Source organism: Anser anser (assembly GCF_964211835.1).
Source record: "Anser anser genome assembly, chromosome: 4".
NCBI classification, from domain to species: domain Eukaryota; kingdom Metazoa; phylum Chordata; class Aves; order Anseriformes; family Anatidae; genus Anser; species Anser anser.
The window spans coordinates 48,236,615-48,259,514 of NC_139724.1; the positions used below are offsets into that span (position 1 = coordinate 48,236,615).

Below are 22,900 nucleotides of genomic sequence, written 5' to 3' on the forward strand. Positions count from 1 at the left end.
TATATAGATATATGTATATACACACACAGCAAAACTTCATTTCTTACATAAGGTGACCACAGAATCTGAAGCTATTACTCAAACTCACACAACATCATGTACTCAAACAATGCATCTGCACGCAGCACATGCTGTACTCAGGTCACAGACAGGCTTCAGTTGACCTGGTCTCTGCTGCTAGCAGAGACTGGGTGGCACTGCTCAAGTCCGTTCCTCACACAAAGGCATTTCCCTGCTTATAATAGGAAAATGACATGCTTCTCCTGAATCCTGGTTCCGTAGGTGTTTTGCGTGACACTTGAATGAGTATAGGATCCATTCCTGTGTTAGCCATAAGTGACTTGTAGATTACAGGGTTTTTTCCAATTCACCAATTGCTCAAAACAGCTCTTTTGAAACCTTGGAGTGTTCCTTTAAGATCTGATGACATCTGTGTCATTCAACAGCTCATTTCACCATCTCAGCATTTTCTCTTCCACACTGCACTTCCTGACAGCCCTGATCAGATGGTTCCAAAGAAGTACTCTCCTGTACACAGCCACATATGAAGCACTGATTTTGATCTCTCACCAGCACCAAGCCAGCAAAATATCACTACATCAATAGTTACTCTTGATTTCCATTAGGATGGAAGGGATGAAATGCTAATCCCAATTCATCTGCAGAATGTCTAAACACCATTCCACAAAGGATTAGACTGTCACATTTTTATAAGACAAGAAATCCTGCTATCAAGATAATGAATGGTGTTAACCCAACTGTCAGCTGCACCATCAGAAATCTTGAGAACCTCTCATTGACCATGGAATTACAACAGCAGTGTAGGGAGCACACAGCTTGGACAAACAAAACAAACTAAAACTTTCTGAAATACCTAAGTCTTCCCCACCTCGCACCCAGTGGAGGGGAAGTAGATATTTATCATACAAAATTGCAGTTGTACTTTTGCTGAAGCATAACATGCAAGAGGACAGTTATTCATTCCTGCTGTTCTGTTCCTAATTTCAGAGGAGCTATGCCTGTTTTACACCAGCTGAAATGAGAAGAGAGTCAGGCATTCCATCTTCAGTGCTTTTGTTTCCAAGATAAATGACTGTGTTTTGCTGCTTTCCCCATGGCTTATTCCAGAGATCCACTGCCAATTCAGACTGGCTCAGTGTCAAGACTTGACACACAGCAAAAACAGTTGAAAAATAGCAATGCTTCATCTAATCAGCTAATTTACAAGTTTTGTCCGCTCAAAGCTGGAGCAGTTGGGAAGGTAGCAGGCCCACGGCATGTTTGGATACTGAGTTCTAGTAGTGTTTTGCAAAATTCTGTTCTGCAAGTTTCAAACAGGAAGCAGATGACTCGAGAAGTTGACGCACTGAAAGGAAAGAAAGGGGGAAGGGAGAATGAAGCGATAAACAGCTAATTGCTGTAGAACATGTGCAAATTTAAGTGTGCATCCAAGCAAAACAATGTCACATTTGCACAGGAAATAAAATGGCAGTCAGCTACAGCAGCGCTGCAAAGAAAAATGACATGCATTTTAAGTCTTTTATAAAGAACCATCTATTTGCAATGTTTGAACCTCTGCAAGGATTCACAATTGTTTTATAACTTTTCAGGAAAGGTATTTGCTTCCTGCCGTAGCTTTAAGATGCTGAAAGACATAGGGCCAGATGCATTTCCTCTGGGGCTTTTTCTAGTTGTCTGTCAGAGAAGCATCTCCATAAACACTTAATACACATCACTTCCTCAGTAATCAAGCCCACATTGGTGAAAACATGAAAAATAAAACAGACTTTTCCATGGAGAAATTATATTTTATGTCAACACCTGAGTGGACAGTACAATTCACTAAATTCTGGAACAAAGTTTGAATTTACAACAACTAGTATCTGAACTAACTCCTCAAACTACAACATGTGGGAGGCAAAAGTACTCAGTCCCAGTAAAAAAAACACTTCAGCTGTTCATGTCATGTTGTGATGTGAATAACATGAAAAAGTGTTTTAGGCCACAGACCTGAGTCTAAAACCTGCTTACATGTGAAATCATTTCAATACTTTCCCCAAACAATTTTGAGTGCAAGCTTCACCATGAAAAGTGAGTCAGAGTAAGTAGTTATCTGTGTTTTTTTCTTTCATGTTTCTTTTCTGCAAGCAGCCAGAACCACTGACTAATCAAAAAGAAATTCTCCCACTGCTCTCAGAGTAGAAGAGGAAATGTAATAACAGGAATGAGACTTTTCATCTCACATTGTCAAGGTAAGGTATGCAGTATGGCTATTCACAGCATGCAGAACTTGATTCCATCATCTCACCTGTGAGACATGCTAATTATTTTTCAGAAAGGTTCTCTCTTCAGGATGTGCCCAAGAAACTAGCTCAAATTTCAGCTTCCACATTTCAATGTTGGCAGTTAGAAAAACAAAAGAAAACTTCCTGCTTGTCAGCTGCTAGGGTTTGCTTCAGGGAGACACAAAGGGAACTGCTTTGATTTTTTTTTAAACTGTTTTTTAGGACTAGAACTGCATTTGAAAATACTTTAAGAACGTGACTGACTAAAAATAGGTTTTTGAGACTGTTCAATAAAGTATAGTGCAGAACTCCCACTCTGAACAAGAAAACCAAAATGATGGAGGTCTTAGGCCTGTTTTGACAGACACTTTTCAGCTGCCCCAGCTGCCCATCAGCTTGGAGAAGGCATGGAAATGCCTCTCTACAAGGGACAGCTGGAAGCAACTGTGGGGGAGAGGGTAGCACTGTCACAGATTAATAACTCAGCTCAGAGCCCAGCCTCAGCCAAGTAATTTAGGATGCTCAAATGATCCTGAGGGACAGAGAGCATTTTCTGCATTGATGGCTGTGGGAGGGCAGAAATGTTACAACCAACAGATGGTTTAATTCACTATAGATAAGTGACTTCATAAGCAATGGTTATGGAAACAGCTACCTCTTGTCTTTCAAAACCAATAAATCGTTTACCATACATGAAGAGCCTTGATGTCATCAGCCACTTTAGAACTAGTTTGATATCTCTGCTTAAAAAAAGCTTAATTCCATAGACTCATGGGTACCTACTAGAAATGACTCTCAGCAAAAGGATTTACACACAGATTCACAGATTCACAGATTTCTCTAGGTTGGAAGAGACCTCAAGATCATCGAGTCCAACCTCCGACCTAACACTAAGTACTCCACTAAACCATATCCCTAAGCTCTACATCTAAACGTCTTTTAAAGACCTCCAGGGATGGTGACTCCACCACCTCCCTGGGCAGCCCGTTCCAATGCTTAATAACCCTTTCGGTAAAGAAGTACTTCCTAACATCCAACCTAAAACTCCCCTGTCGCAACTTTAGCCCATTCCCCCTCGTCCTGTCACTAGGCACGTGGGAGAATAGACCAACCCCCACCTCTCTACAGCCTCCTTCCAGGTAACTGTAGAGAGCGATGAGGTCGCCCCTGAGCCTCCTCTTCTCCAGGCTGAACAAGCCCAGCTCCCTCAGCCGCTCCTCGTAAGACTTGTTCTCCAGACCCCTCACCAGCTTGGTCGCCCTTCTCTGGACTCGCTCGAGCACGTCCATGTCCTTCCTGTAGCGAGGGGCCCAGAACTGAACACAGTACTCGAGGTGCGGCCTCACCAGAGCCGAGTACAGGGGCACAATCACTTCCCTCGACCTGCTGGCCACACTGCTTCTTATACAGGCCAGGATGCTGTTGGCCTTCTTGGCCACCTGAGCACACTGCTGGCTCATATTCAGCCGACTATCCACCAATACTCCCAGGTCCTTCTCGGCCAGGCAGCTTTCCAGCCACTCATCTCCCAGCCTGTAGCTCTGCTTGGGGTTGTTGCAGCCCAGGTGCAGGACCCGGCACTTGGCCTTGTTGAACTTCATGCAGTTGACCTCAGCCCATCGCTCCAGCCTATCCAGATCCTCCTGCAGAGCCTTCCTGCCCTCGAGCAGATCGACACACGCACTTAGCTTGGTGTCGTCTGCAAACTTACTGAGGGTGCACTGGATTTCTGTCTCTGACCACTCTAACATATGCAAACCTTCATTTCACCAAAAGGACGGTGCACTTTCTCAGCTGGACTGCACACTGCTGGAGTGATCCAAGGGCAAACAGTGGTTTGTATCAGAGGACTTACCATTATCCTGTATTTCCCTCCTCCTTCCAATCTGAGATACCCACATCCTCACATCAATGACTTGAGCATGCTTTTAGAAGTAGCCACGTATCCAAGTAATTTAAGCTAGGGGTATCCCAACTTCCAAGCCATAAGTGTTTTTTCTTTCTTCCCCCAAGGAGGAATTTCTTAACTTTCTGCAGTTTATGCTTCCAGGATTCACTTTTAGCTTGTCTTTACCATTGTCAGAGATCTGTATTTAAAATTCCCCAGAAAACTCCCTTAATTATATGATTTCCAGAGCTACAGTTTCAAACAAGGAACAGCTCACATAATACTTGTGGTTTACAGCAAGTGAGTAACACCAAATTGCCACACCTTCTCAGTAGCTTCTCATTTCTGCACTGACTAGAGGTTTTTTTTCCTCTGAAAGCACAAGATTCTCCAAAAATCGCAATGAAAGCTGCATGAGATCTACCGCCATCAAAAAGAGAAGACAATTACCACTCAAAGTAACCCACACCTGCTTGTCTTCCAATTAAAGAACCATTCCCTAGGAGGTAAATACCTTTACCCTTGCACAAGTAAAGCATCCAGTAGCCTCCCCTCCTGCTTTACCTTCCTTTGCATGCAGAAAACTATCAAAATATGATAAACCTTACAGGTGGAAAAATCCAGAAGCATCACAAAGAAAACAAAACAGAAGTAGAGCAATACATTTCCTTACAAGATCGGAAGTAACATATGTTTCTGTGTAAATATATATATTTTTTTTTATTCCAGGTTTTGTGCTTCAGAAGACCATAAAGTAATTTTGCAACCAGAACTCCAGCTCTGATGAGTTTTAAGGACAACCACAGCCTTACTGGAACTGGAAATGAGTGGAAACAAATGGAACAAGACCTGAGTGAGGTGCAGAAGGCTGTGGTATATCCACCTTACCTGCTTTAAGACTAATTCCAATTTCTTTTGACTGGATAAAAATACAGTTCTGATACAAGAAGGAAGGTGAAGAGAAAATACGTGCTGCTTCCTCAGCACCAGAGCTCCTGAGCAAAGCTTTCTGCCTAAGTCTGCACGTTAGGGGGAAGCCAAAATCATCTCCCTCAGTCACTTCTTAGTTGTGTGACTCTTGAGTGCACATACACATTTCGCACTGCTTGCATTGCACATTTACCTCACCTTCACCAGCACAAGGGCCAAAGTACCGTGCAGTGTTCAGCTGAACGGGAGTTCATGGTACTGTGTTGCATGCAAAAGCAAAGTTCTGGTATTAATTTAAATTCCTTAAACTTGATAAACATACCAAGGGGAAGGTCATCTGGGCAGCCATGCACCAATTCTGAGAAGGCGTACAAGAAGGTGTTCCTGAAGGATGTACGATACTTACAAGAGAGCTATATATATATATTTTTATTTTTTTTTTTATAAAAAACACTTCCCTTTTAGAGAGTTAGCATATGACCACTTTCTAACTCTACTGGACCTGGAGGGGGCCCCATGCAGACTGGATCTACCTGTCACACAAACACATGGCAGACCTGGCTAGTGACTACAGGCCAGTTTTATACCATGGTCTCTGCATCTGCACCAAGGGAAGGTGGAGAAGAGAAACCCAGGTCAACACACAGCCCTTACACCAAGAGCAGCAGGTGAACACGGAGCTAAGGAGCATGCCCCTCACCACAGATTAATAGTTACGAATTTCCCCTACCCAACCCTACACAGCCATGCCTGAAGCCTTGGGAAGCTCCAAAGAGGAGGTACTTCCCAGCCATAAGCCTCATACTGGCCAGTTTGTAGATTCACATGTGACCATCACTCCTGCTACACAAAACAAAACAAGCATGAAATTGCTCCTCCCTACTCTATGGGTGTGGGTAGAAGGTAAAACTCAATTCCTTCCAAGCACAGCCACTCTCAGACAAGCTCTGGCCCCAGCAATACAACCCCGTGATATGCTATTGGTAGAAGACACTAGGATTTCATAATGAAGGAATATTTCCCCTGTTCTCAAACCCAGACCCACTCCACTGACAAAAGGGACTGGCACAACACTCCACCTCACCAGTGGTCTCTCATTGACAGACTGATGTGAACAACAAAGTCATTTCTAGAGAAGCCTGAGACACTGGTTAAGAGAAACTCCCAGGATTCTGTGAAATGCTAAGCCTATTACTCAGCAACCATGAAAAGAAACTGGTCTCTGATCCAGCTGCTGGGAGCAAAATGACGTCTTCTCATCTAGTTCAGCCAGCCACACAATGTTTTTTTGTTCTGCGCCTTGGAGAACAAATACTAACACCACAGTCCGGGAAGAAGTGCCACAACATCTGTACAAACTCACATCTCTGGAGGAGGAAGAACAGGCCAGCCTGACACTCTGCATTTTAACAGACCCTCCTTAAAATAAGAGCTCACACTTGTATTGTGCAACACCATTTCCTATTACTTGTCAGGGGTATGTGCCCTGTGGCCCAGGAAGCACTGTTTCCTAGTCTTCCCAATTTTTTGTCAGCTTTAGCAGGGATATGGAGAGCTGAAAAACAAAACAAACGAACAAAAAAACACAAAACAACCATTTTCCTGCTTTTGCATCTCAGGAAAACCCTGGCAGGTCAAGGTCTGCAGGCATGTGAGAGTCCGTCAACACAGCGCTGTCTGGAAAGCAGCAACTGGTGTCAGTTATGTCCTAGGAACTCCATAGGGAGGGTACAGACAAGGACAGGGCAGTATTCCCTTCCTGCCTGGGACCTGGTTGTCTCCCGTTCTCAGCAAGCAAAAGGAACAGACTAGGTGAAAATAATTTAATCAAAGTGCAAGAATTAATAGAAAAACAGTTATTAATCCCCGTCCAGATGGAAAAGCATACTTAACAAGTTGCCAGAAGGGGGTCTTACCCTACTCCAGTACTGTTGAGTACTTGTACAGGAAATCCAGATTATATATTTCTTTCATGGAACAAAAATAGAGATCATGCCTCTTAAACCTGACAGTAGGCCAAGAGGCCTGCATGTACCACAGACACAGGATTAAAACCAAGTATGACATGAAAACGCAGGAGCTCAGCTAGGTACTGGCAAGGAAAAGGTACTACATTGTGCTCAAATAAGGGGGACCAGTCACTCCACTATTTTGCAAGAAGTGCTCCAGGGGTTAGAGTATATCTCAGGCTGGACATGAGTCAACTGTTTCGTGTTCTGAGACATCAAGTAGGGCTGTATTTAATAAGAGAGGAAGTTGCAAGACGTGTGAAATAACCTTTCCCTTCTACTCCATATCCCCAGGAGTGCTGTGTCCAGTTAACCTATCACACTTTTCAAGGTGTGGACAAACGAATCACACGTCTCAAAACCATATTGCCTTTGAGTATGAACTGAATGGGGGGTGTAGTTTAGCCCAGAAAATAGAACAGAGTCAGGACCTGGCCCTTTAGTTACAAAAAGGGCAAGGGGAAGAGACAGCCTGTGCACCCAGGTTCCCTTTAATCTGGGCAAATCAGAGTGTACCTAAATTACAGCAAATGAAATGTAGGTTAAACATCACAGACAAATTTTGTAGCTGCAAGGATAATTAAGTATCAAATGAAGTGCCTAGGGAGATAGCCATGTTTCCAGCACAGGGAGGCTTTAGAACAGGTTAGACTAACAGGTGGAGTTAATCTTGCTCTGGAAAAGAAGCAGGATGAACTTGAGAGATCCCTTTGAGACTTATCTTGTGGTCTGGAGCTAACACAGAGGATGGCAAGCAGCTTCAGTTCCTCCTTTCTTCTAGAAGGGATAATGGTGAAATTATGTTTTTAGCATCTTGTTAGCAGTCCCATACCCCCCTATCCATGGGGAGTCCAACCTCCCCCTCCCACTGGCTCAAGGGAAAGGATATTAGTTTTAGGTTACTTCACATGCTCCACTCAGTCCCTTTTTCCACTGCTCCCTCTCTCCTTCCCTCAGGATTTAACCACATCACCACCTACCAGCTGACACGCAAACTCCTGCATGTCTAACAGGTTACATATCCCATATCCTTGTTAGCAGCCTGCTCAGTTTTGCAATTCACTGCTTCCATTTCAGGCTGGAGCAAACCATTGTGCCTGACTGTTGAAACATTACATGTCCACTGGTATTAGTTTACAAAATAAGGATGCAGCTTATTCTACACCAAGTTGCTCAGCTAGACAGCAGATCAGCAACACTATCGGGCCTATTTTCTGCTTTCCAACTGCCACTCAAATTGTGATCTGCTCAAATGCCACACAGCTTTTCACAAGGGCTGGAAAACAGACTTGTGCTTTGGTAGCAAAAGCCAGAGTGCAGAACCTTGCTCAAGGATAGCTTCCTCTTTCCTAAGTGAGTTGCATTTATTATCAGTTGGTGGTTTTCAGTGTTTCTGTTCCTGCTCTGGAAGTTGCCCTTCCTCAACACTCTGTGGTCAGGCTGTGTTTGGTGCCTGATAACAGCCTTAGAGACAGCTGCTGCAAAGGCAGGGGGAAGCACATATAAACAAAATGGGTGTGCATTTTCAACAGCTGCTTTCTGAGAAGGTTCCTGAAGCCTTATGTACAGCAAGCACTTTGTACGCAGCTAGAGACTGTCCTTTTTCAGCCATGTTGTCTGACAAAACAGTCGTCCCATCTCCATCTGGCTCAACTGTTCCATAACATCAGATGGCACTGCAGCAGAAGCCCTCTCACTTCAAGTGGTAATGGACCAACTCTAAGTGATCCAAGATGTAGCACTCCTGCCAGCTTCTAGGTCCTTTTTGATCAAGGCCTTATCACCCCCTTGAAGATGGGTGTCTAACCACCTGCAGTCACCTCTTCTGCCCACCAAGACAGTGACATCCACACTAACCATGATTCCTTAGTAACATAGCATTTCTGCTCATGCGTTGATTTACATGCTAAGGATCATGAGAAATTATTCTAGCAAAATCCCGTGGCAGTTCTATCTTTGTCCCCACAAAATTTGCCAGTTTCTTTTGAAGCTAGCTTTAGTGATGGATTACCTATGACCAACCATTCCAATCTCCCAGTCCCACAGAGTAGTTCTGCCAGCTGTTGCTTCTTCCTTGCGGTATTGTTTCTCCTGAGGTTTCCTAATCTGGGAACCCTAATCCTTCAGGAAAAACAGTAGGTTGTCCCTATAAACAGGTGTATAAAGGTGTGTTAACTTTAAGGCAGACAACACTGCAGAGAAAATCACTTGCATTTACAGTGTGAAGCCTGCAAGACAAGTTTTCCTTTAACCTACCACCTGATAAGCAGAGAGCTGTAACACTGCTGTCAGAGATCCCTAAAGCAAGGGCTATAAAGAACTAGGATTTGGCAAGAGCTTCTGTCATTTGCAAGACTGCCTCTTTGATCCTCCTTACGCTTCTGTAAGGATGCCAACATCTCTGCCAAACAGAGCAACAGAGCTGCTGCATCAAGGCAATCTCCTCACTTTCTTTTTTCCTCTGCCTTTTTTTTTTTTTGCTTGGTAACATTTCATTTCATACAGCAAGAAAATCCCCACACCTCCCTCTACTATCTATACCTCTTCATTGCAGCATTTCTGTTTAATCTCTTGAGAATCCTTGCTCAAAGGAGTGAGGACTAGGAGGACAAGACACTCCTTCGCAAGTTGGGCTATGTCCACACTGCCAGCTGCGCCTCTGACCAGTCATGAAACTGAGTAAGTTATTATTTCCCTTGCTCTGCCTTAGGCTGGGAGCTCAACAAAATCAGACTTGGTTACCATTTATTTGCCTAGCACATTGCCTATTAACATTTCCCTGAAGCAAATCAAATGAGTAACCCAGACTACTATCTCGCTTTAGGGGCTGCACAGACAATCTCCCGGACTCCATGGAAGCAAAAGGTGCTGATGAACTGCGATATTTCATCTCCAGTATATGTGCTTCAGTCCAGACAGTGGTTGTTCCATGCCATGGTAAAGGTATTTCCTCTTATTTCTCACTGTATTTTCAGTACCACACCACGCTGCGCAACAACTGAAAAATAACTACCAAGTCAAGTAGGAACTTTGTCCTGAGGAGTCAGCCATCTCCAAGGCCAGACTCCGCTATGTCAAAAGTCCTGGCAAAGCTGACTAGTCTCTGCCAGTGGTTCCCATTCATATACTGCCAATATCAGTCTAGCATAAAGCAACGATTAAAGGCACTTAAAGTGCAAGCAATGTTAGTAAGTTTTTCCTCTAGTAGCCTTCAGATTTCTGAGCCCTTAAGGAAAGCAGCCACCACATTTTTTTTTAAGCCTTTTTAAACTTGTTTCTTTCTAGCAGTAGCTAGAATTTTCCTTTGAGTGTATGAGTGCAGAAGGTTAGTCTGAGAAAAGCACTGAGCGCTCGAGGACTATACAATGATATGCAAGTACTTGCAATTATCACTTAAACCATTTGAAGTGCAAGAGCCCCTTAAGTCGTGTAACAAAACCAACATACTTATTCCACTGACATACATCCAATACTTTAACTCAGTGTTTTTCAAATATGTCAATATTGAGAGTATGAAAGTACTGATGGAATACATAGTGAAAAACAATTTTGCTTGAGACTCTTTTTACATCATAGATGAAAGCACAGAGGGAGATAAAAATATATGTAGAACTAGTATGCAAGCTTTCACTTACAATTATGATCAAATCAGCAAATCCTCTTGCTCCTTATGCTTCACCAGACTTTTTAAAAGGAACAAGCTATATCCAAACTACTGAACTATACTTATCTGGAGAGCATGAAATCGGAGCTTCCCAACATGAGCCTTTACAGTTAACATCCACCACATAATTAGTACTTTCTTTGAGAACATGTGTTTTTAAGTGGGAACATCTTGGGAACCTTGAATAGGTATTTTTAGCTTCAAAAAACAGTGTTTGGCCACACTAAGCAATGTCTTTGTTCTGTGTTGGTATAACAGCCAGTACAACAAACGGGGTCTTGGTTCAGAAGCAGAGCTCCTGTTAACTGTCACAGTATTTGTTTTTAAGCGCTTCCACTGTGTGCAGATGACATCCCTCCTAGACAATTGTGCATTTTAGATGGCTCTTGATTATTTCCTCATTAGGGCCAAATGGAGCCCTTTTGTGTAGAAATATTTAACATCAAAAGTGGCCTTCAGGACAGATACAGTGTTAAGCTCCCCTTCACTCAATGCCTTTGGTAGACTTTTAGTATTTCAGTGCAGCAGTTGGTAGCATATTTTTGAAGAGAATTTGAGAGGGAAAGCAAGTTACATATATTTTGACATGTTGACAATGACCAAGAGAACGGGCCTGAGAGATCATACCGGGTCCAACAGTTCCCTGTTTGCATTTGACCTTAAATTCCAGGTTCCCATGGCTATCTGTATTTAATGGGTTTCTCTCCTAGTTGTTTTATTCTTTGTGTAGTCATTTACATCAGTGCAAAGACACAAAAATTTAAGTGGATCAGAGTGCTAATGTCCTGCATGCACTCACTTAACCCTGCTGTCCTGCATAGTCATCTGTCCTGTTCTCATTCTCCACCTGTATCCGACATAAGACTTAAGAACATCGAACAAAGGAAAAGCCTTTATTCCCCACAGCACAAGGAAGAAATGATGTTGCTTTGCATCATGACCAGATCATGCCAGTGGAAAGCATTTGCATAAAGGGAGGACAAAAGACCCCAGCAACATTATACCCCCCTTTTGAGCAGGTTGAAATGACAGCATAAGGTGTTGTGGAAGCTCAGGCCTACAGCACATAGTTTGTAGCTGGAAACCAATATCATTGACTGGGCTGACTGTGGGAAGAACCTCACTAAACACAAAAAACAACTTAGGACCCCTGACCTCTAAGATACAGTTCTCCCTCAGTCATGATTAGGCTTGGACAGACAGAGCATCAGCTTGGTCTGTTTGGTTCAACAGCACTAGCAGGCTCCATCAGCTACCCAACAGCTCATCTCCCTTGCAACCGAGAAGCAAGTTTCTTGAAGGGCAAGAGAGCCCTTGCTCTTTAGTTTGTACAGGCATGACCCTCCACTGTCTTTGGTTCAGAATACAATTTCAAGCTAATATAAGTAGAAATTCGGGTAAAATGCAGAGTAGATAGACATGGAGAAGGAAAGGTGCTGGTCATTACTGAAATACATGACAATAACTGAGAAGGAAGAGCTACTCTGCTTTCACCCCACACTTCAAAAACAGTTCAACTTATATTCGAGTAGCAGGAATTTGTACAGTGAAATTAAAAACCTAATATAGCTTTAATATTGGGATGCTCTTCACGCAAATGTTGTGATAGAGGGAGACAAACCCAAGCTTTCCCTTCACTTTTGAAACAGCAAAAAAATTAAGGGTGAGATTAGAGATAGACTGAGTGTTTCCCCCTTGAGACCCTACACCTCAAATGGAAATCCTAAGTGTTAGACAGGGCCAAATTATTTCTCCTGACAGATCCCATCCAAAAGTCTTTTTGCCCTATGCTTTGATGCATCTGATAATTTCAGAGTAGCAACTACTCCATTTCATTATGAGAACGAAATGCTTCCTGATACTAAAATTCTAAAAACTGAGGGCAATAACTTGTCCCACCTCTTCCCTCAAAAACAAAACAAAAAAAACTAACAGCCTTACTTTTGACCAACTACTTGCCCTTTCAACACAAGTCATCTGATTCTATTCACTCATTTATCCCTTATTTGATAAGCAGCCTGCTCTTACAGGCTCAGCTACAGTAAGATATATAGTTGGTTGTCCTCAGACAATAGGACCAACATGAAATCCTGCCTGGCTAAGTACGCACAATCTCTACCCATAAAACATCCTTCCGATCCTTTTGTCCCAAAGCAGATTCTTCACTTGGAGCCATTTCAGCATTACAAAACACCTTGCTTTACCCATTGTGGAAACAATGCACACAAACCGTACAATCGGCATATTTCAACCTTTTAATGGATCTAGTACACGTCAACCACATATTGCCTGTTCTAAGTCCTGGATCCTGGGGATATGAAGCATGTCTCTAAGAGTGCATAAGACAGCTCACCGTGAGAGAATCTAAGCAGCAGCTTAATGTTAGGCATGTATGTGAACCTGGAAAATGGAAGCCTTACTCAGCTCACCAGCACTGGAGCAGCCTTTCAGCAATAATGCTCCCTTGGCACTCTAGAGCAGCTCGTGTCAGTGAAGCGCTGCAAGCTGAATTACACAGGGTTTGTTTTCAGACAGGTGGCAGAGCTGGGAAGCCAGAAGTCTTCCAGGCATAACTCTGATTAACTTCTGCACCCATTTCCAAAGTGAACTGTCATTTCCCCGCTGGTAAGTTTTCATCTGGGCTGTTGATGACAAGCCATCAAAGCATCCAGCCAATTCCACTCACATAACCAGTTATATGACCAACAGGGAGAGAACAACAGCTAGACCTGAAAAGGCTTTTGGTCTCCTGCTGTGCTTAGATTATGATTTAATGCTGAAAAGTTGGCATGGTAACCAAATGCTTGGCAACAAAACATCATGGCCAAGGAACAGGCCCAGAACAGGGCCAAATAAAAGCACTGCCCAACTCTTTGCGGGCAGATCTGTGCCCTACATACACTTGTTGTCAGTGCTTCTGTATGAGCAAGGATTACATCACAAGGAAGCATTATTAATAACCTGGGCAAGTCTGCAGTAAGTGAATAGCGAGAGTTCTCTGAAACACTCAAAACAGACCCTGGCACCTCGTTCAGGCTCCTTTTGCTTCATCCGCTGATTGCAAGGTTGCCAGGAGACAGTCTTGCTCCACACCAGGGCTTGCCATGAAGTGCCATTGTGCTTTCACTGTCCCCCTCCTCCTCTGTCCTCCTCTTGCTCCCCTCAATGACAGGAGCCTGGCAATGCCCTGGTTCTCCTTTCTGACACAATAATCTCTTTTGATTTTGGAGTACTCAAAAGCTTTTTGCTTTTTCCACAACAACCTACCAAGCAAAACCCCGAACCCACACAAATCCAGATTTGCATGCATAGGCTGGAAAAGGGATGCAAGCACTTTAAAAGATGGGTCTGACCTGAGGGGAAATTAGTGAGTTAAACTGAAGGGCCCTGTGTCAGACAGATCAAAGACTCCTCATAGGCTCTTTAAGCACTGTGGCTACACCTTCTGAAATGTAACATATGAACATTTACACGCCTCACAAGTGCATACAAGATACATTACCCTTATTTGTTCTGGGAACCTTTTATAGCCCACTAGAGCACATCCTTGGCTATTTAAATGCCCCCAGGCTTTTGTTTCATCATGCAGGGCTTCAAAAACTCCACTTGCCTTCAGGTATCAGCAAGTCGAGTCCCGAGTGCATCAGAACATAAGCCACTCATTCTTCAGCCTTCATCAGGTCAAGTGCTTTCCTTATACTTCTGCAAAGGAAGCCTTCTGCACATGGACTCAGTATGAGCCACTGAGTATGGTGTCTCCTTCCCCAGCCTGCAGGCGCCAGTGCGATCTCTTAGTTCATAGAGCTGTGCTGTTAAGCAGATAAGAGAAGTTAAAGGCTAATCAGTTCCAGAGTTGCTTTGCCAAGTACTGTGAGCCAAGGATCAGTTTGTGCTGCCATTTAGCGTAGCCTTTCATTGTCAAAACAGAAACTGAAAGGTGGCAGCTAAGGAGGAGATCCCTGTGGTAACAGAGACCTTTTCTCAGCAGCACAAGCCTCTAAAAGAATGGCATGGCTAATACATAGCTAGACAACATAGTGCTTTAGCTTCCTCAAGGGTCTTGAAAAGCTGCCAGAAGTTGAGTGAAGATTTTTAGTGCTCCATTTGCAGGGACTTAATCACACAGCCTGTTCCTGCACCTGTGGGGAAAGCATTTCATTTACATGTTATTCTCCAGTGCAGTAACCACTCTTTCTGAATGAAAATTCCTTCACTGCTTGCGAGCAAACTAAACTGAGTCTGTTATCACCATCAATCCCAATACTTGTGCTCATTCCAGCATTCCTGCTTGCCATTCCACTCTTCACCACTCCCTGACAACTGTTTCCCTCACTCATGTCAGTTTCCCAGAGACTCCCAGGCACACAGGACTTCTTCCCCAGCCACATCATTGAACCTGGACAAAGTGACACAAGAAAAATACTTTTAACCAGTCAGGCTTATTATAACCATTCAGTGTCATTTTACCAGAGCTTCACTGTTTTGTTTCCAATTCACTCCTTCACTATGGGACACATTCCCCTTTCTTCCCTCCCATCACTACAAGCAGTGACTAATGAGTTGCAGTGCTACAGTTGAGACTCCACAGTTGAAAATGACACTGAAAAATAAAGCATCAACTTCACTGTTGTCATCTTGCACAATCAGAGCAAAGTAGCTGTGTTGAGAGCAGAGAGGTGTGAGGCAGAAGAGTGGATTTTCTACCAGCAACCCCAGCTCTGAGCCTCGCAAGCTGAAGATAAGCTGCTCTCTTGCATGAAGCTGAACAGGAATTTCATACAAGTCATGCCACAGGATGAATAACTCCCCGGCGTGCTAGGTGATACAGTCAGCAGCCAAGCAGTGCTTGCAGTGCACATCCAAGAAAGGTACATGAGTATCACCAGGCTTCTCATCACACCCACTCCCACCATGCAGTCATAATGACCATGTTAGGAAACAAATTACCCATGCTCATAAGCCTCACTGGGATAGCTAATTTGTTTGCAGGGCCCCACAGGGTAACAGCAGCAGGTCATGGTTAATCTGAATTTATTTGCCAGCTCCTCTTTTCCTCTGAAGCTGTACTACATACAGAAATCATTCAAATGTACCAGAAGCGTAGCACAGGCCCAGTGTAGACAAACTACACATTTCCCAGTGTATGGAAGGGTTATGTTTGCCTGTCACTGCCTGCCCATCCTTTTCCTTTTGTCTTTGATTCAAGATACAAGCCACACACTGACCAGCACGTGGACAGTCACTGAAGAGAGTACAAGGAGGTTCACAAGCACACAGACATACAGCTGAGGCTTTGTTCTGGTCATGTTTACTTGCAAGGCAAACACTTAAGCATTGTTTCTGTTGGACAAATTGTAACTGTCCAGCAAGGAGAGATCTAGTTCCAGCTGGTTAGAGCTGTTTTTATTTCTTACCTCCTCCTCCTCCCTCTTCAATAACCCCTGAATCCAGCTTATCCACAGGAAAATAAGTACAAGCTGCCCATTGGCTTCTTTCCCACTTCAAATTGACACTGAGCTAACCCCAGTCCATACCAATACTTCAAGTAGAGGAAACATACTTTATTAAGTGTAGCTTGAAAGGTCAACCCAAAATTGACTGATGTCTCCAAGACAAAGATCCTGCACTTCTGTTAATATTAGGAGCAGTGAAGAGCGAGATGCCCTTTCATAGTCCCCACTGAAGTGCTCTCAGCTTGTCACACAGCACTGGACACACGGAAGTTTAATACCATTGGAACATAGCTACATGAACCTCAGAGCTATTACCTAATAACTTTTTGCCTTGTATAGTACCTGACGCAACAAACAGCGATCATCCACTGTGCAACACCAAACATCACAAAGCCAGTCTCAGGAGATGACCAGGAGAACAGTACCATCAGAACAAAGCCTCTCATTTTCTCTGTTGAATGCATCACAGAAAAGTAATAGAAGAATGCCACTGTTTGATTTCTATATTCTTTCCAACAATTTACATTTTTAAAGACAACTTATTCCTTTAGAAGGACATTAATACTCAATCACAGCAGAAGAAACACCAATCTCAAGAAGTACAGTCTTCACAGGGAAGAAGCAGCAGAAGCAGACTGGTATAAAGGGACACCAGATGTGTTTTAGGGCTGCAAAGAGAACCCTGTTGTCCAGTAACACAGAGCCAAAGTGACATTTTGAGTTACTTAACCTGAAGCCCTGCTCTTTAAGACATCTGTGCCATATGAAACCCATCCCAAAAGATGCTCATTAGCTTCACTGTTATGTCAAGAAGGCGGTTTCAAAATCTCTCCCATGAACCAGTCGTGTCATCTAGTACTTTAAGGACTGAACTCAACCATCAGTTCCCATTCGTAGTTTTAGTTGACAGGACTGCAGCTCAGGCCCTCTAAGAGCAGCAAGATCAAATGCATTGGGGAAAAAAATGCAATTGCATGGAACATCACCAGGGAAAGTTGTTTCTTAGTATATCTGAGGGTAAGACCTACACAAAGAATCAGCAATTGGTTCCACATATCTGTCAAAGGCAGATGCAGAATCCTGAGGGCACAGAGAGCCTGTGCCACCAGAGTCAAGTCTGAAACCCATTTTCCAAATTATCCTAATTTTGTCATATAACATTTGGTAATGAAAGTACAATTTTTTTTCCCCCCTTCTCTAATTAGTAACCAATGTTCCCTTACCATAGTAAGGAAATGCCTCCAAGTAGCCAGAGACACAGGGGAGTCTTGCAGAGTGTAGTTAAAAGGCAAGTTTGCTCTATCATCATGAACCCTGGCCTACAACTCCTGGCCAAACAGTAGGACTGGCAGCTAAGTGCACAATACACATACATATAGTTTGTGTTTGTATGCATGATTAAAGAAGCACATTTCAAGGGCTATAAAGCATGTTACAGAATCCAAAGTAACAAACTGAACGTAAGCCATGAAGTTCTTGATTTATTAACCCCACCTCCTCATCATTATTCAAATCAAGTCAGAGAAAGCAGACAAAATGCACAGCATTTTATGTGCTTCTTTCAACTTCTTTCCATGACCATGTTGTGTGAGAATTCAGAGCTTGCTGACCCAGACATAAGTTTTCACCTTTAGAGGAAACCTCTCTTTGTTCTTCTGGGCCCTGAGGAGGGATGGCAAGCTCAACTTCTAGTAGTGTGAGGCTAGCTCACAATAGCAGATCTCATGACTGTCCCTCTAGCCTGTTCCTCCCTTTATGAAGAATTCTGTAGATAAACTTCACTTTATCAAAAGGGAGGAAGTTACTGCCGGATACAGAGAGTCAGGAAGGACAGCAGCCCACTGCACAGCAAAACAGCTTTAGAGGAACAGTCCTTTTTCCATGCAGATAGAAAAACAGGACAACCATTTGAGTGCCATGCCACTAATTCAGCCTGGACTAGGGTCACCACTCCAGCCGTTTTAATTGCAAGAGCCTTCCCTTGCAAGGGAGAAGAGTAAACAATTTAAGCTTTCTGATGGCTGGAGATGACAGGAGTGATAATCCCCAAAATTAAAGGCAGGCATTCTGTACTTCAGTGTAGCAGGTACCAAGCCCTTCCCTCTGCCCCGAGCTCCCCATATAACCTTGGTTGGGCATTATGCTCAGGCATAGCGGTCAGCCAAGAACATGGTGCCCAGCTGATAAGTGCTGGTCTGGTCAGGTTATCAAACAGTAAGGCAGCGAAGGAGAGCACCGTACGCCCAGAAGGAGTCCGACAGTTGTTTCAAGACTCACTTGGGCTATCTTTAGAGGGACACTTGCAAAATGAAGCTGATTCACAAGAACATAACTGGAATATTCTTTCCACAAGTGCTCTGCTCAATCCTCCTGTCTTGTTCAAGTGGAATATCTGAGGGCAAGTGATAGCACCTCCCCATCTCAGGCTGCAAAGCCCTGTATAACTTAATCTCAGCTATGGCTGTGACAGCTGGCCAAGCTATTGCTGCAGAAAGCACACAACTCCTGTCCTAGGCTCAGAGTCACCTGCCCAGAAGGGGGCTTCACACTGATGCATAGTTTCTTCCTGGGGGATGAGTTGGCCTAGATGAGGCATCTTTTTGTGGGCTTTTCCCTTTTGAAGGGGGGAAAAATATCAGTGCTTTGTAATCATTTATTTAACAATATAAGTCTGAGCTCATAAGTTCTCTAAAATGGATTTCAACAAAATGTTAATTTTCTTTGACCACAGGAAAAAGATTCCACTGCTATTCCTTCAAAAATCATTTAAATACATAAGAGGTAACGCATCTTCTTTTTTGGTTGATTAACACTCTTAAACTGCTGTTGATATTACAGTGCTAGTTTGACATTAGAATGTTAATAATATATAGAAAAAACAACAGGCCTTTAACAAACACAATGAAACCACTTTCTTTGGAAAAGCGCTATTTCTTTACTAATAGAAAACAGTGCCCCCGAGCTTCGATGAAGTTCCTGCACATCCAGAGCCTATGACAAATAGAATAGAAACAGACAAAAAAATGGCTTCTCCAAGAAGACCCTAATGCAGATGACAGCAACAGCCAGTGATCACTGTCACTTCCCACCACCCTTGGCACAGGATTCCCAGGCTCTCTGGGCAGGCCATTAGCTCTAGGCAGGCTGCTTTACCTCTGCAAACTGCTGTACAGAGGCTCAGCCTTGCAAATGTACTATGCAAATGCTCACTGTACCCAGGCACACTCTGTACCAGTGCCTAGTGTCTGCATGGTGGCACCTGCCTATCCGAAGCACAGCAGAGAATTTAAGATAACAAATACCAGGAGACCTATGGTGTACCAAGCGCTCTCTCCCTGTTGTCATAGAAGGAAACCACCACAACCCGAGCAGATGCTCATAGCAGAGCACCACAACCCATACACAAAGTGCTGCTGCTCCAAGGAACTTTACATCGCGCACAGCCATCCTCAGGGTGGCACAGATGCATCCTGGGAGATATTAAGGGTGGCAACACCACAAAGCCGTCAAGGTAGCTAGAACCAACTTGGTTCAGCTGCTAAGCAAATGACATTGGGGAAAAAAAGCAAAGCCTTCCAGCAGTTACTGGCCCCTGTTAACCACCTCACTTCTACAGGGGTGAAGGGTTGGAACAAGCAAACAATTGCAAGTGCCTCACAGAGTCTGCACACAGCACACCTCCCTGTACTGAGAAGTAGAAAGTGGTTTGCTCAAGCCCAGCATACTACAACCCATGCTCTTTGCTGGCTGCCAGGCACAGAGCTGGTTCCTCTGTAGTAACAGAAGGCAGGTGGATCAGGATCTTGTTTACAAGGAGCAGCCACCTGAGTGAACAGAACAACTTAAACCTCATAAGGTGGGAGCACTTAAATTATCCTGGACAGTACCACACTACGTGTCTCCCAGCCCAGGCCTTAGCCTCATTTACTTACATCTGCTATTTTCTGTGTGAGTGCTCCAGTTCATGGTTTGCCTCTTCATTTTATGGTTTAATGCTGTAGGATTAAAGTCCTCTGGGACTGGATCACCTTAAAGGATTAAGTCTGAATGTCTTCACACAACCAACAACTTGCCACCTGGCAAGATGCCTTACATCTGCATATTCTGATAAGATAAGGAGACATCAAAGGTGTAACTAACTGCCAATAGCCTCTCCAGGCTCCTTTAACTCTGTCCCTGAAGCATTGTTACTTTGAAGTACAAGTCATTTACTCCCCACTTATGTAAGTCCTTCAGGGCAATCTCTACCTTGCGTTAAGTGTAGTCTATCTGCGCCTCTACCAGAGATAAGTTACAGCACAATCAAGAGCTGGAGCACTGGAAGGAACAGCATGCCACAACAGCTCATCAGCACTGACAGTCACCCTGCTCTGGGGCCCAAGTCACCTCAAGGCTCAGGCATCACATCAGTCATCTCCTGGTGCAATGCTCTTCTGAATACAGTGTCAGGCTAATTTGGGGCTGTAATAATGCCTAAGCAAACATTTGTGAAAGTTCTTGTTTCTCTAGGATTTGTATCCATTAGTGTATTTTATTACCTTATGGAAGGCCATCCTTCTCATCCCTTTGTGAGAAACAAAACAATGTCCACAAATAAATATTAATTGCTTCAATATAAAGTCCAACACTTCCTAAGGGTTTAACACAGGTCTGTTAAGCCAAACCTCCTGATTCTTATTTTTAAGAACTTGGGAGTGCATTCAGATGCCCCTCATCAGCTCTGCTAGAAAGACAGCAGGTACCATCTAACAGCAGTCACAGAACTAATAATGCTAACGGCTTTTGATCCTGAAAGAAACACAAGATCTTCAGAACTGTGTTACGGAGTTATGTGCTACAGAGTTATTTTCACTTACAGAGCTGCAAATTCAACAGCAGCAGTTTTAAATTAGAGGCATACTCCAAGCAAATATGCTAGTTTAAAAACAACTGCAACAGGCATAATACCCAGTCTGAGAACATTATACAACATTACATAGACATACAAAAATAAGCTAGGTTAGACAAACACCTTGCAGGAGAGCAGCAAAACCGAAGCTGCAAAAATACACCATCACCCATCACTGGAGTCACCACAAGTTTTTTTTTTAAAAAAAACAAAAACAAAAAACAAACAAACAAACAAAAAGACCAACAAAAAAAAGTTACTCATCTTCCTTTGCCCCTTTTATGTTGTTCATAGTCAGATGGGATACAGCTGCTGTGAGAACTACAAGGTCCTGATTGATCATTGCTCTGGAGGAAGACAAGCATTTAAAGAGGCACTCACACAATTATACTGGCAGTTATTGTAATATTGGCTGCTTGTTTGGTGTGCCAGGTAAAAAGGAGCAGAAGCCCATACACATCCCATTTGGAAGCTAAAACCAAGTAGTGCCATCTCCATTCCTGTAATCTGTTTCTTACAGACCTCCATCTATGGTGACCAGTATTTTTCAATAATGTAGAATAGATCTGGACTGAATCATGTCACCGAGCCCTATCTCGTGAGCCACAGATGCAATCTGAGCAGCAGAGTCATTTTGCGACTATAACAAAATCTTCCTTCTAAGGCCTTGATATGCTTTCTGAATAGGACAAGGTTAAACAAAGTGAGCTGTCCAAACTCAGATGGCAGAGCTGTTGGCAGTCTCCTGGTCACGCAGGTTAGCATGTTATGTGTCATCCAATGTTGTGTAAACTTCATTGTTTTAAAAGTCAAGTCACCCGTTTCAGAAGACTGCCTTAAGCAAAGGTGAAGGATGTTTTGTGCTTCCTGAACTCAAAGTCTCCCTATGCAGCTGTACTCAAGAGACTCAGAAACTTCCTAGTCCCAGTGCTTGTTTTATAGATTCCTTTCCCTTATCGAATCCAAGATCTGGAAAAATGGTTTGGCAATGAAAGTATTGTAAAATCTACTGGAAGCTACAGGAAAAAAAAAAAAAAGCATCCTTTGAAACAACCTTGATATTCAGCCATGCAGAGAATTCAGCGCTTGAGAGAGTTATTTTTTGGGCAATGGAGAAGGAGTTGCAATTCTCTTCATACCCCGTACACATTGACACTAGAGGTGCAAAAAAGCAAGAGCTGTTCCAGACACGGAAGAGAAAGGAGGGGGATGTGCGAAGCACAGAGACAGACCACGTAGGCAAAACAGGAAGCTCTGGCCAAAAAGGAAATGCTTGAATGCTGTCTTAAAAACATTTTTTCTGTGAAACTCCAGGCAGTTAGAAAGAGGTGAAAGAAAACCAACTTTCTGCTGAATCAGCGACCTAAATCTCATGTTCTGCAGCACATGATCTCTTGTATTTTTCCTCACTGCACGGGACGCAGCTTGCAGGGGAACTCCTGGTAAGAGGCCCTGAGCACACATCCTTTCACTACACATGCTCAGTCTGCATCTGTCATTTCAGGCGGTTTCTGGAAGTACAGGGACGCGCTCAAAGCTTCTGCAACATATGCTTTTCCACATGTTTGGAAGCAGCTTGTCCAGTGACGACATTGGTTAAATCACACAATGTGATTTTTAGTCTCTGTTCAGATGCCAGGATGGGGAATACAAAAAGTCATAGCTGATCCTGTGTTTCACCAGGAGGCTGGTTTCCCCAGAACACTCAGAAAGAGTGAAAATAATGAAAAAATAATATGAAAGTAACATTAAATTGGCTTACTTTATTTCTGTGCAGGTGTAA

General features: G+C 43.4%; 1 protein-coding gene and 1 long non-coding RNA gene across 7 annotated transcripts in view; one reads left to right on the forward strand and one right to left on the reverse strand.

The window, feature by feature from the left end:
• BMP2K (BMP2 inducible kinase) overlaps positions 1 to 21,298 on the reverse strand; it is a 105,467-nt gene extending 84,169 nt beyond the window's left edge. The window contains exon 1 of the mRNA XM_083836052.1: positions 21,241 to 21,298. Within this exon, the coding sequence (XP_083692178.1) occupies positions 21,241 to 21,283 (43 nt within the window). The 5' untranslated portion in view covers positions 21,284 to 21,298. The remainder of the gene's footprint in view (positions 1 to 21,240) is intronic.
• Positions 1 to 22,900, forward strand: part of LOC310899572 — a 61,711-nt gene that overhangs the window by 18,843 nt on the left and 19,968 nt on the right. For 3 of the 6 annotated variants that reach the window (XR_014584401.1, XR_014584402.1, XR_014584404.1), the window contains exons 3-5: positions 2,152 to 2,252; positions 4,903 to 9,791; positions 9,937 to 10,055. This is a non-coding gene — a long non-coding RNA (uncharacterized lncRNA). Of the gene's footprint in view, positions 1 to 2,151; positions 2,253 to 4,552; positions 4,680 to 4,902; positions 9,792 to 9,936; positions 10,056 to 22,900 lie in introns of all 6 variants that reach the window. The other 3 variants (XR_014584403.1, XR_014584405.1, XR_014584400.1) reach the window with 2 other exon arrangements.